Source organism: Curcuma longa, unplaced genomic scaffold (assembly GCF_044706935.1).
Source record: "Curcuma longa cultivar G26 ecotype Majalengka, Jawa Barat unplaced genomic scaffold, ITB_CL_G26_1.1 contig_8999, whole genome shotgun sequence".
Lineage (NCBI taxonomy): Eukaryota > Viridiplantae > Streptophyta > Magnoliopsida > Zingiberales > Zingiberaceae > Curcuma > Curcuma longa.
Window position 1 is genome coordinate 1 of NW_027435343.1, and position 14,107 is coordinate 14,107.

The 14,107-nt window shown below is 38.8% G+C and overlaps 2 protein-coding genes and 2 pseudogenes across 2 annotated transcripts; 1 reads left to right on the plus strand and 3 right to left on the minus strand.

Moving 5' to 3' along the window:
• Positions 1-6,133: 6,133 nt before the first annotated feature.
• Positions 6,134-6,657, minus strand: LOC141819575 (small ribosomal subunit protein uS9-like; annotated as a pseudogene).
• A 589-nt stretch (positions 6,658-7,246) lies between these two features.
• On the minus strand, positions 7,247-10,054 carry LOC141819577 (uncharacterized). Its single transcript, XM_074706833.1, has 5 exons — positions 9,974-10,054; positions 8,549-8,689; positions 8,320-8,443; positions 7,840-7,963; positions 7,247-7,706 (listed from the first exon to the last, which is right to left on the minus strand). The coding sequence occupies exons 1-5, from the start codon at positions 9,983-9,985 to the stop codon at positions 7,472-7,474; spliced, it is 636 nt and encodes a 211-aa protein (XP_074562934.1). The 5' UTR covers positions 9,986-10,054; the 3' UTR covers positions 7,247-7,471.
• Positions 10,055-10,517: 463 nt separating this feature from the next.
• On the plus strand, positions 10,518-11,783 carry LOC141819572 (calcium-dependent protein kinase 2-like). Its single transcript, XM_074706829.1, has 5 exons — positions 10,518-10,660; positions 10,756-10,953; positions 11,039-11,154; positions 11,230-11,397; positions 11,474-11,783. Exons 2-5 carry the CDS (start codon positions 10,905-10,907, stop codon positions 11,615-11,617), a joined length of 477 nt encoding a protein of 158 aa, XP_074562930.1. The 5' UTR covers positions 10,518-10,660; positions 10,756-10,904; the 3' UTR covers positions 11,618-11,783.
• Positions 11,784-11,872: 89 nt separating this feature from the next.
• LOC141819576 (L-ascorbate oxidase homolog) lies at positions 11,873-13,562 on the minus strand (annotated as a pseudogene).
• Between the last annotated feature and the right edge of the window lie 545 nt (positions 13,563-14,107).

The window sequence follows — 14,107 nt, forward strand, 5'->3', positions numbered from 1 at the left end:
TTTTAGTACCCTGTATAAAAATAAATAAAACGTACAAAATTATGTGAATTATAGGGGCATCAGTGTAATGAATCATACCATAAAACTTTAGAAAAAAGTGATAAAAAATTAAGAAGGAAGCCAATGTGATTGAAAATTAATTCAAATTCATACTTAAAGGTCGATAATAACTAATTTAAAAATATGAGAAAAGAAGCAAGACTTATAGTATTCATTTTGTAAATGGATGGCGAAGTCGATAGAGATGTTTTACATAGGATACAAGCAGGATGGTTGAAATGAATGAGGGTGTCAAGTATTTGTTGTGATGGTAAGGTACCTTTAAAGATTAAAGGAAAATTTTATAAAACAACAATTAGACCAGCAATACCATATGAAGCTGAATATTTGGTTATGAAATGAAACATGAGCAAAAGATGAGTACAAAGATGATGATGTTAACGTGGATTTGTAGACATACAAGAATGAACAAGATAAGGGTCACACCCATTGAGAAAAACTCTAAGATAAGCATTTAAGATGATATAGCTATGTATTTAGATGACTAATAAAATCCTCAGATTAGACGACGTTAAACTGTGATAAATACACATTAATCGAGGAAGAGAAATATCAAAAAAGACTGATTAACAATAATAAAATAGGATAAATTTCATTTAAATATAGATGATAATATAGTAGAAGATCAAGCTCAATGATATAGGATGATCCATATAGCCAACACCACTTAATAGGATAAAGGCTTAGTTGTTGTTTGAGACTTACCACAAGCTTTTTGTAAATTGATAAAAATTATATACAAATCCTTTTATCTTTTTTTCTATGTTTTCTGTTATTTATAGTATTAAATATTTGATAAATATAGTTGATTTTCCAAACACCAAACTAATAGATTTTAAGAAAGATCTACTCTTTCTCAAAGTCTCATCATGTTACCCATCAATTGTTACCATAGTTTAAAATTTCGTACTGTGTCAAGTGAAACGGTTGAAACGTATCATTTCAGTAAATTACCGAAACTTGATACCAATTGAAATCAAGGCTTAAAATCATGAATCATATCAAAGTTTTGATCTTTGACCAGAAAGATATTATTCCTATATCATGTCAATGCTCTGATGCATGATGTCGGTGACAAATTGGAGATTGGAGGAGGAAGGAGACACTATCTATGAGTGAAATTGAATTTCGGTAATTTACCAAAACAATATATTTCGACTATTTTGTGTGGTGTGGTACAAGATTTAAAATCATATTCGGCACCAACAGTGTCTTCTTCCTATACTTCATCTCATTTTTTCTTCAACACCACTCCATTACCGGAATCATGCATTGAAATATTGGCACAATACCAAAATAGTATCGTCCTAGTAAAAGACCGAAACTTCGACATAACTCGAGATTTTGAACCTTGTATGGATGTGTATAAGAGAGTTGTCAACAACAAAGGAAGAGTAGTAGGATAGTCTAAGATTGAGGATGATATGCCAACTATTCTTCATTATTGGTGTCAATGAAAATTCTAAATTTAAGTAGGATATGGTTATAGGCTTAACACTCTATGAAGATATGTGAATCTTAGTTGATTATGATCTTCAGATTTTCCACCATAATAATGAGATATTTTATGTTGAAGGAAACATCTTGAACTTGTATCTGATTAATCAATAATATAGCTTCTTTATTTTTTACTTCCTAGTATCTGATTAATCAACTTGAAATTTATTGCTAAAAGTATGCAATAGTCGAGAGAAATTTAATGATGGAGAAAGGAAACTGGATGTATGGTTCATTAGTCAAATAGGAAACTAATATTGAATTAGTAATCTAGCCCATGTTTTTTATCTGTGTAAAGTGCTTTTCAATTTTCATTGAGTCGCAATCTCAAAGTCACTCACCAACCCTTTGGACATCCCTGAACATTTTTGGTCCAAGCATCAATGCAAGAGAAGGGTCTTTTTTGCATCAAACTAAGGTTGCAACTGTCATAAAGAAGTGCTTATTAACAACACTAAGATCTGATCCCCGATCTATAACAATATGAATCTTGTAAATGCATATCATGTATTGGGTGATCACAAGAGCGCCAAAAAATGCTTGGAGAAGGTAGTTCTCTTTATTTCTGTACTTTCTAATTCACTGCTTGAATTTGGACTCTGGTTCAGTTGAAAGCAAGGATTTGGGTGCCAAGACATGCAGCTCGAAACGGATGATTTTTACGATTCTAGCATGGGACCGACACCCATACCCTTTGGCACCGCTACTGGCGGAGCCACGAGACGGAAACGACCTCATGGAGGCCACCATGAGGTTGCCACAACCTAGCAATGGCCTCGTCGAGACGCGGCCTGAGTTTTTTTTTTTCTAGGTTTCGATTCTTTTCTTTTATTTTATCATTGTAGATATTTATAGGGAAGTTTAGGATTTAGGACAGTTAATTTCCCTTCTAATTTTTTTGACAATTAATTCCTTTTCCTCCAGTAATTCTTTGCTCTCTTCGGTCGTTTCTTTTCCTCCGTTAACAAAATAAATAACAAAGACTAAGGATTGTTACATAGACTAAGGAAAAAGGATGAAGGGAGACGAATTATAAGAAAAATCATCTATAGCAATCAAATACTAATAAAAATATTTTTTAATTAATATGTTATATTTGAAAAATACAAAACTCTATCGGCACAGTACGATATAATATCAAAATTGTATTGTTCTAGTCATAAATCAAACTCCAGCACGACTCAAAATTTTAAACCTTGATTGTTACCTCTAAATTAGAACAACTTCAGTAGAAAAAACTTTTTAGCCATTCTTTGGATATCATCTTAATACTCAAAACTTAATAAAATTATACCATGACCTTCTAAAGTCTCACAAGCAGAAATATTGTTAAAAGCTACACTTTACCTATTCTTTATTTTCTTTAAAGCATCTTAAACCTTACTTGATCTAATACTATATAATTCCTAAATTACTATAATTTTCAATCCTTAAAGCCAAATTTTCTATAGAATGTTTTCTAAATTTTCTATTTTTTCTTTTAGGTCTCTAACATTACTTAAGCCTCTATATTTTCTTTCTCTAGTTTTTGTAATCTAATTAATATCTCGCTCCCTATTCTTACTTCCTAGATTATCATAACTAGTCAATTGATTTAAGCTTTGTACCATATAACAACTTTTGCCTAAATTTAACTGGTTTGTTCCTATTTAAATTATCTTCAATTCTACACTTTTGTCAATCTTTAAAACATAACTTCTATAAACTAAGCAATTAATCAATCTAAATCAATTATACCAAGAATACATCTACCAATTGACATATCAAGCATTACAATAGCACACACAAGCATTTAATCAACTTAAGAAATTCTTATAGAAGAAAAATTAACATTGCAACCTAATTGATCCATAAACAATATGCTCTTATATTTATTTGACTAAACCTAGGTTGATCAAATCAGTAACAACTAGTATCTATCTAGAAATTTCTTTTATGATAGTGTTGCCAAAACAAACGCATATTGGAAATGCATATGCAATTTGGTTTTCATTATGTGAACTCGTGCAAATGATAAAGCTGTGTGAAATGATGCTTTTCAAAAACAATAAGGGATATCACCATCAAACTTGGGACTAATAGTGGAAAGGGAAGAGGATGGAAGAAGAGAAGAGTCTTCTCATACTCCCCCTCCCCCTTCCTTTAGGCTTTGTGGAGACAAAGCGGGGGAACAAAGATCTGCGAAAGAATTTTCCTCTATGTCATATGAGAAAGGGATATAATTAGGAAAAGAAAGGAGCTAGAGATAAAAAATTACACAAAATGGAAAGGGAAAGGCTTTCCTTGTTTGTGAAATCTTGGAGAAAAGGAAAAGGGGAGGGAAAATCTAAATTTTTAAAATTGATGGGTTAACAGTATATTAAAACATTCAATTAAATAGACCCCAGTCAATTTACTCGTACTCCCCCTCCCCCTTCCTTTAGGCTTTGTGGAGACAAAGCGGGGAACAAAGATCAGCGAAAGAATTTTCCTCTATGTCATATGAGAAAGGGATATAATTAGGAAAAGAAAGGAGCTAGAGATAAAAAGTTAGACAAAATGGAAAGGGAAAGGCTTTCCTTGTTTGTGAAATCTTGGAGAAAAGGAAAAGGGGAGGGAAAATCTAAATTTTTAAAATTTATGGGTTAACAGTATATTAAAACATTCGATTAAATAGACCCCAATCAATTTTACTCGATCAGGTCCTTGAGCCATCGAACCAACATTTTCACAAACATATATTCCTCAACACTTATCGAATTAATAGCTATTTGCTCCACAAACAATCTGTCAAGAATTCACTCCTTAAGAATTTCATTGTCTGGCAAGGATTTCCTAGATTTCTACCAACACCTATTGAACTTCTTCCACATTTAGCAAACACCTCATGGACTTTTTCCCTGCTAAGTCTCCAGTTACCTCGACTCACTTGGACTTTATCTGTCTAGCATCTAGTTACTCTAACCCACTTGAACTTTTGTCATCTTTAAGTATCGAATCAACTTGACCCATATGGATTTTATCAAGTCTAACAATTTCTAAAGTTCTCATACAACAAACTTGACACTCATTAGAATAACATAAACTAAGTCTAACTTAAACCTTTTACCAACAACTTCAAAATCATTCAAACCAACAATCTCCCTCTTAACGTAAGCCTCTAAGGCATGATTGTACCAACAAGTATAACATGATTAGCAGGAAGTGACTTTAAAAATTATAAGGGATTTCAGAAATGCTCTAGGAAAATGTCTTTTATATTGTCACCATGATCATCTACACATTGTAGGTTCATGGCCATGTAAAGTGTAAAGATAGAGTAGAGTTATAGGTCTTGTCGCATATAAGCTTATCTAGCTCAAAGAGTTAATGATCGAGATAGTTTCTGTTAGGTGAAAAGACTAGGTCTTTTATATGTAAACATTTAAGAAATAAGAAATCATGATTTGGTCAAATGATTGCAAATAGTGCATTTTGCAATAAAGTCCTTTTAGTTTACATTGTAGATAACTTGGTGTCTGTGAGACACAGAAGACCATGATTATCGGTTCCTTGTGAATTATAAAATAAGGCTCACAACCAAGATGGTGTTGGACAACCCATCGAGAACGGTTGTAGTGTAATTCGGATACTGTCTGTCTTGACTGTAGAATTACACTAGTACACTTTGTGTGTATTGAGTAGGACCATTGAGGTTGTTCAATTTACTCTGACTCACAAATTGAACAAGACCTCTGTTATTAGGAATTATGCACTCTTAATCCCGATGTAATAAATGGGCACCTATAGGTAGTAATTGTTGCTTTGATTTACCAAAGGGTGAGATCTTTGCGTCAGATCAATTATTCCCGGTAAGTTGGGTGATGTTGCTATCTATACGGTGTGCCATTAATTACAGAAGGAATCCGTGTCCCAGTAGGGTTGATGATGTCCCCTTGGATAGCTCATAAGGATTGTCAAGTCAAAATCTTGCAAGTGGACTTGGTCCGACTGACAATGAGGTTGAGTGGTACTATTCAAGGTCCTAGATGTCGATTATTGAGTTGTCAGTGAACTCAGATAATTGACGGACATACGATATCTTAAACACGGGGAGCAATGCATAATATAATAAGAAGGAACCCAAAATGTAATTTGGGGATTAGATTGGTAGTGCAATAATGATCCTCTAGTGGAATGGATCGTTATTGATGGATGTAGGTGTGTATTCGGGGCTGAATACGGGATCCGAAACCCATCAGAAGGCCAGATCTAATACCTCCTCGAGGTCCCCGCTGTAGCCTAAAGTCATCTTCAAAAGGATGCAATCAATCGGATGAGATTAGTTCTCAGCCGTCGGATGAGATTGAATCTCGACCGTTGGATGAGATTGGTTCTCAACCGTAGGATGAGTTAATGGATGAGATCAACTTGTATCCGTGGGATTAGATCAAGTTGCATCCATTGGATCGAAATAAATAAAGAGGAATAGAAGAGAATAGATTAGAACCGTTGGATGAGATCAAGTCGTCTCCGATGGACGAGATCTATCCGGTTCGGTTTTAATTCTCTTTGGAAGGAAGAACCGGTTCACGAGGTGAACCAGAGATGGAAGCAAGTGAAAGCAAAGAGGAAAGTTTCAGAATTGCATACCCTGTGGATCTACCGGTACGACTTCTGGAAACGAGCCCGAGCGCCACGACCACCAAACTTCTTGGGCTCGCATCGGCGGGGTCGGCGACGAGAAGGGTCCGGTCGTAGCGTACCAGTATGTCCTTGATCTCCTGCTTGGACTGCTCGTCGACGTACTTCTGGTGGTAGGCGACGAGGGCCTTGGCGATGCTCTGGCGGATGGCGTAGATCTGGGAAGTCTTGCCGCCGCCCTTGACGCGGATGCGGATGTCGACCCCCGCGAACCTCTGCCGCCCGACGAGGAGGATGGGCTCGAAGGCCTTAAGGCGGAGGATCTCCGGCTTCACCAGCTCGATGGGGACGCCGTTCACCTTGATCAGGCCGCGTCCGCGCTTGCAGTGCGCCACCGCGACGGCTGTCTTCTTCCTGCCGAAGCACTGCACCGATTCCGTCGCCGCCGTCGCCATCGTCGCCGAACAAGCTCGAGCAAGAGGAGCACCAGGAAGCAAAACAGAGGAATCAGCTCGTAGGACAGAATCGCAATGCCTTATATACGATCCTTTCCGGCGTTGCCCTAATTCGAGACAACAAAATAAACCGGTTTCCCAAATACTGATTGGACCGGTTTACTGGAATCGATTAGCGGCCCAAGTCTATTTCGGCTCGCAGCCGCATCGTCTTCAAGCTTCGTTCTTCTGATCGCAATGGCTGACGAAACCCTAGTTTTAGATCGAGTTCCGGGCTGATACGTCAATGAAATCCTGGTTCAAGTTTCATCACAGCCCCAGGATTATGATGCAACGGTTAAATGTTTCCGCGGTTACGACGCAGCAAGATCACGGCCCCGGATCATAACTGAATTAGTTACGACGCAGCAGAATTGCAGAAGATGACAAGGATTCGAATCCTAACAAAGCCAGACAATACCCTCTTGCGTTGTGATCAATTGTAATTTTTCGATTTACCTCTTGACAGATAATCGTGGAGCCGATCGTGTGGGACTACAGTTAAATGTTTCTGCGGTTAATCAAACACGGCCGATGATCTTCATTATTCAAGAAAATATTTTCAAAAAGATATTTTTGTGTTCGATTACACATGTTAAAATGACTTGAGAATGGTCGATTGCACATGATTGCCTTTGTATTAATACAAAGTTGCAATCTTTATAGAACATAGTTTATAGCCTTTTTAGGATCTAGAGAGTTGGCCACAAAACACTATTATTTGTTTCTCCAAAACCTATAGAAGCCCATTTTACATTCGGATAGAGATATTCATTCAGCTATAGAACACTATTTGTTGCTCTAAGGCGGCAAGCCAACTAATTAGCTAGCAAAGGAAGACTCACTCTCGTAAGCAATCGTTTGCCAAACATGTAATAATGATACTTCCAAATTTGTTGGCCAAAAATTGAGGCAATGGCAATGGCAAATAACAGGCCACTAAAGGGGGCGAGGCCTATGACAACTAACTCCATGATAGACATCAACTCTAGCCAAGCTTGATCAGCTTCTGCCATGAATCCATAGTAAAATGCTTTGGTACATATGCTCCACCTGCAGAATATGCCAAATGTAATGGTGATTATAGTAAATCGTAGAAGAACAGAGAAATGTGTATGGATGAAGAGGTAAAGTAAAAGAAAGACTGCATTTGGAAAACTAAGAGCGAAAATGGTAAGATTATTACCAGGATCTTTTGCAAAGAATATATAAATCTTGAAATGACTGAGCCTTGCCCATGAGCTTTCCTAGATTATAGCAAGCCATAAAGAATCCGGACAATCCGAGAAGAAGACAACATAACAGCAGCCCTGTGAATACAAGTTCAAATAGTAAGACTCAAATAGATTCCAATACAGAATCATATGGTAGATATATGAATATCATCTAGAGAAAGATCATCCCTCTAAAGAACAAAATTACTTGTACTTTTCTATGTAATCAACATAAATACATTCACTTATGCTGTGTTTAAACTCATGTTGTAGTTTTAAGTAAAGAGTGAAAAATAAATGCAATAAAATGTCATTGTTTCAAGTTTCTTCATAACTATAAAAATGTAGATAGTATGGAAAATTCGAAACTGGATTATATTAACTATCATTACGGTTTGATCATCGTAGTCATCAGTTTCTGCAATTGCATTAGAGTGGAGAGAGGAACATACCAAGGGAATAATAGACATTCAATGTTGTAGTATCAAAAACTCCACCATAAAAGGAATTGAAGCTGCCAAAATAAATCCCATTTCCACAAACCGAATACAAGATGCTTGCCAATGAACAGATTGCCTGCAGTAACACAGTTTGGTCGTATGAAAAAAATCAAACGAAAAACAATATTTTCTGCATGTTAATGAATTAATATTTAATAGGACAAAGTCAAAGCAAACCTACAATTTGAATCACAGCAAATGCACATAATATATTCCGAAACTTGAGGAATTTCAGAATTCGTCCTTTTCTTTCTGGATGAGCATGTACCCTTAGGTAGTGGGGAACTTTGCAATTTGTACAACTGGCAAATGCAAATCTTTCCTAGAGAACAAGAGAAAGGTGAACTCAGATAAAACTGAAAACAAACTTGCATAAGGAGAAATAAAGCAGAGAAATTTATACCATAAGCAAACACAAAAAACGCTAAGAAAGTTCTTGTCAGATAAGATTTGGTTCATTAATTAATCTTCTTGAATTTGACACTTCATGATCAATCACCTAGACTACTTCTTTAACACAAAATATAAAAGATGATTCATACCCAAAATAGTCAACATCTATGCTCTCTGAATGTTGATTCTCTGCATATGCATGACTATGTTGATTGCCTCAAATATATATCTTGCAGTCCAAGTCATCAAGTAAATGCTCTTGTTCGGAAACAAAGTTAGTTATTACTTAATCTCTGACAATATTCTCTTGTTTGTGAAAACCAATCAGTCCAACGCAAACCAACCACTCCAGCACAAGCCAATCAGTGGGGAAAAAAAGTTAAAAGTTTTCTCATTCAGACTGGATAAAGATATAGCGAGTGATGACTCAAATTTTCTACATTTATGTGATGGGCACTCCCCTCAAGTGTTCTCGCATTCTCAAGAACTAAAAATTTTCTGCTAGAGAAAAATTTTTCATGGGTAATAATTATAATTAAAAGGGTGTTTTTTTTATTATTGTCAAAAGAGTGCCCTATGTTAAAAAAAATAACAAAAGACACTCCACCATACATTTTCTTCCCCAATTACCACTCTTTTATCTGGCCGGTCCAATAATATTATAGTAGTTTTGGTCAAAATTAGTGTAATATATAGTAACTTTTGATCAAAATTGCTACGCTTAGGTTAACTGACTTGGATATTTGGTAAATCATTGCATTGTTTCCCCTAGAACTTAGGGAGTTATAAGATTATACATGATGTAGTTTTCTTTCACACTTGATTAGAATTGCATCATGTAGCAGTCATCTACATGTTGTGGTAGCATTTTTCAATAAAATTTTTAGACCAATTGGGTAAAGTGGCATAATTGGGAAAGAAAACTTAGATGGGATGTCCAGTGCCTTTTTAGCACCTTTTTTTTAAACCTTTTTTTTTTCATTATCAACCTTCAAAAGCTCGGTATGAAATTCCAATATATTCAAGTGATTGACTTATTTTGATATCATTATTCTCTGTATCAAAACTCAATCAATAGTTTAACTAGAGCCATTGGGAAAAAGAAAAAGGAGAAAATAACATCATAGCTTAGCATCTAATTAATTATCTTTAATTTCAATCATTTATTTATGACTATCTATACTAAAGCAAGATTAATACTTTTCTAACTTGCCTTTACAGTCATATGGTAGTCCAGGCATTCTCGGTGTACGAACTTAGAAGATCCCTCGCATTTGCAGGGTGAAATGAGATCCCTCCCTGAACATTTACAAAAGAACAATATGAAACAATTCAGAAAGATAACCCCTTTTTTGTCTCGAAAATCAAAAAGAGAAATGATAGAGAGCAGGAAAACATAGCATGAACCGTAGCATGATACATGTGGCGGTCCACGTGTACCATGTCCACGTGGACTGCCACGTGGATTTCCTGCAATTTCCCCCTCCTCCTCCTCTCGCTCCCAAAATCCCGAAACCCTCCCTCCTTCGCCGAAACCCTTTCCCTCCTTCGCCGAAAACGCGCCGCTCCCTCCTCCTCCGACGAACGCCTTTGCCTCTTCCTCCTCGCGCCGAAAGTCCTTCGCCCGCCGAACGAAATCCCCGCCGCCTCCGCTTCCCCGCCCGCCGCTGCGCTCCCTTCTCAATTCTCCCTCTGCTCTCTTCTCCTCTGATCGTCGCGCTCCCTTCTCCCCCTGCCCGCCGCCGCGCCTTCTCCCCCTGCCCGCCGCCGCGCTCTGCTCTCTTCTCCCTCTGCTCGCCGCCGCCCTCTGTTCGCCTCTCCCTCTCGTCGCCCCCCATCGCCGCCCCATCGCCGCCGATCTCGCAGCTCGACGAGAGAGCTGACGATGTATGGAGCGCTGGTGTGATTTTATATATCCTTCTCAGTGGTGTTCCTTCTTTTTGGGCTGGTAAAATCTGAAAACTGTCAATTCTACTTTGTTGCTTCACAATGCAGTTGTTCATGTTCTTCCCTTTTGCTGTTCTGTTCTGCTATTCCTAGAAACTGAAAGAGGGATATTTGATGCCATTTCGAAGGGGGAAATCGACTTTGAAAGTGGTCCTTGGCCATCAATATCAAGCAGTGCCAAGGATCTAATTGTGAAGATGCTAACCATGGATCCAAAGAAAAGAATTACTGCATCAGAAGCCCTTCGTCTGTGTTTCATGGAAATTTTCATTTATTTCTTGTGCAGATTTCATCTAGAATCTTTGCATTGTGTAAGGGATTGATTTTTCAGAACATCCATGGCTCAAAGAAGGTGGAGAGGCATCTGATAAACCTATAGACAGTGCTGTGCTTACAAGGCTGAAGCAATTCAAAGCAATGAACAAACTTAAGAAGATGGCACTAAAGGTTGTTTAAACAACAAGATACTTGTGCCACTAGTAGATTTTAGTGTTAGGATATATTTGATGAATCTGATAATAGGTGATTGCTGAAAACCTTTCCGAGGAGGAAATCAAAGGACTCAAGCAGATGTTTAGCAACATGGACACTGACAAGAATGGTACGATCACGTACGAAGAGCTAAAGACAGGATTGGCACGACTTGGCTCAAAGCTATCAGAGGCTGAAATCAAGCAGCTTGTGGAAGCTGTAAGATGGATCTTTCACACTAGGTTTTTCATGTTCATTTTCAGTTTTCTTGAACTTTACTTGTGGCTCTTTTCAGGCTGATGTCGATGGAAGTGGGAGCATCGACTACATCGAATTCATCACCACTACAATGCACTGGCATAAACTAGAAAGGGATGAGCATTTATACAAAGCCTTTCAGTACTTGTTTGGCCAGGACCAACAAACCTATGAAAGTTAAGCACTGGATAGAAGATTGGAGTTTCTTGATATGTTATTGTCTTCATTGTGATTCAAGAGGGGTGTTGATAGAATATGGTTCATCCTGTCATTGTTCATGTTTCTTGAACTGGTTCATAATCCATCTCTCTTGTGAACAGAAATCAGCCATTTCATCCATCATTCTTACTGTGTTTTACACACATTTCATAGACCATGCTCACCAATTGGATCATACAGATATTCTTATTTAATTATGAAAAACAGTTTTGAACATTCATATCACATTTCTGCTGTAATCTCAGGCCATGCTTCATGGCCAAACCAAATTCTCAATGCAACAACCAGTAAACAACGTTTGAGATACACCATGCAAGAAATGACAGCCTAAGATCGATGGAGTAGAAGAAATAGAAGAGAAAAAAAGAGTAAAAGTTTTCAAATAAATGTGATGAAGCATATGGCGAGACATGAACTGAGCTCTCCTCAAGCTTGTCACCCTCTCGTGACGATGACGAAATCTGAAAGCTTGCATGGACGGTTTCAGAGCGGCCTTGTTCGACGACCCGACGCCCGGCCGTAGAGGAGGGCGTTCCTCGGAATCAGATTCTCATCCCTCCACGAGGAGACGAGCGACCAGTCTATCTCAATAGTTGGCCCTCCCGGTAGTCCTTCGGCGGCTGACCGGCCGTGACCAGAAACGAGCAGGACTGGCCCAAGTGGAGATCGAAGGAAGAGTAAGTGTTTTGGAGTGTGTGTGATCCTTCCACTTCCACCAGCAACATTGTGTGTCCTTGAATTCTTACATTCAGTGACGTTGCCAGTCCCACGTTCGATATCCGGAAACGATATGTTTTGCCTTGCTCGACGGTGAAAGTGTTTCCATACTGTCCTCGGCCATTGAGGAGGAGGCCGTCGGGGAAAGGGAGATCTCTGCCATGTCTAACATGTATCTCAGGTCCTGTAACAGTTTAGAAAGCATCAGTCATGGTGATTTGATGAATCCTTCGATAGAAATAAGGGAGAGGCTGGAGCTCACAGTGTGGTTAGCTTTGAACCAGTCGCCGATCAAAAGGGTGTAATCATCTGCAAGAGGAGAGAATGGGACCGGAATCAATGGCCGGCTTAGAATCCTGATGCCGCCGAATCCGCCGGCGGCCTTGTGGAAAGCCAGCGAGGGGAAGTAGAAGTAGCTACCGATCTGGTCCTTCAATTGCATCACATAAGTGAAGTTGCCACCGGGCGGGATCGGGCAGTTGGTGCCATAAACGCCATCTTCCCACGAGTTTCTCCTCTGCTGTATCCCATTCCTGCCAAACAAGTTTACATATATGTCAATTTCAAGCAGATGATGGAACTGGAAGAGGAGCAGAAATGGAGCAAAAGTCGCCATGAAATGAGGAAGGGGTCAGGCAAGCTGTTGAAGACGTTGATGATGATGTTATCGTTGGTGACGACGTCGATCAGTGGCCCTAGGAACCGGCCGTTGATCAAAATCCCCTGTCTTGGCCAAAAAGAAACAGGCCATCAATTCTAACTCAAAAAAGAAGAAGAAGAAGAAGAAGAAGAAGAAGAAGAAACACACCTGTTGCTTGACACCAAGAGGCCAGATATAGCCATAGGTCACATTCCAGGTGAAGAACCTGTAAGGGTTTTCCCCGACGACACAAGAAGCCAGCAAGAGAAGCAGAGAGAAGAAAGAGGCCAGGAGGCTTCTCGTCCCCATCAGAGGAGAAGAGAGCAGAGGGAGAATTGAGAAGGGAGCGCAGCGGCGGGCGGGGAAGCGGAGGCGGCGGGGATTTCGTTCGGCGGGCGAAGGACTTTCGGCGCGAGGAGGAAGAGGCAAAGGCGTTCGTCGGAGGAGGAGGGCGCGGCGCGTTTTCGGCGAAGGAGGGAAAGGGTTTCGGGATTTTGGGAGCGAGAGGAGGAGGGGGAGGGGGAAATTGCAGGAAATCCACGTGGCAGTCCATGTGGTATGGTACACGTGGACCGTCACATGTATCATGCTACGGTTCATGTCATGTTTTCCTGCTCTCTATCATTTCTCTTTTGAAAAATAAAAATACTCTTTAAATTTATTAAAATTAGAGAACTTCACATTTTTTACTTTCAAGCCCTGTGGTTTTATACTATTCGTAAAGTGGTACAAGTTATATGTTGAAATTCAAAATATTCATATATTACAATTCTAAAATAGCAATATACTGGTTTTTATACATATTTTTAGAAATAAAAAACTACAATATATAAATATACAAAAGGAAAAGGGGATTTTTGCAAATTCAGCAGCGCAAATTTGACGGAGTCTGACTACTAGTATTAATAATTAATAATTTGACTTTAGTGTGACACGAATAGATTTTGACCTTTTCTAGTCAAGGTTGTAAGGCGTTGATTGTGACTTGGAAAACGATGGGAAGGTCCCCTGCATGGGCCAACGCAAGATAAACAATTCAGAATAGTGGATGAGATTTTAGGGAGCAACTTTGCTTGACTCATGGAGTATAGAAGA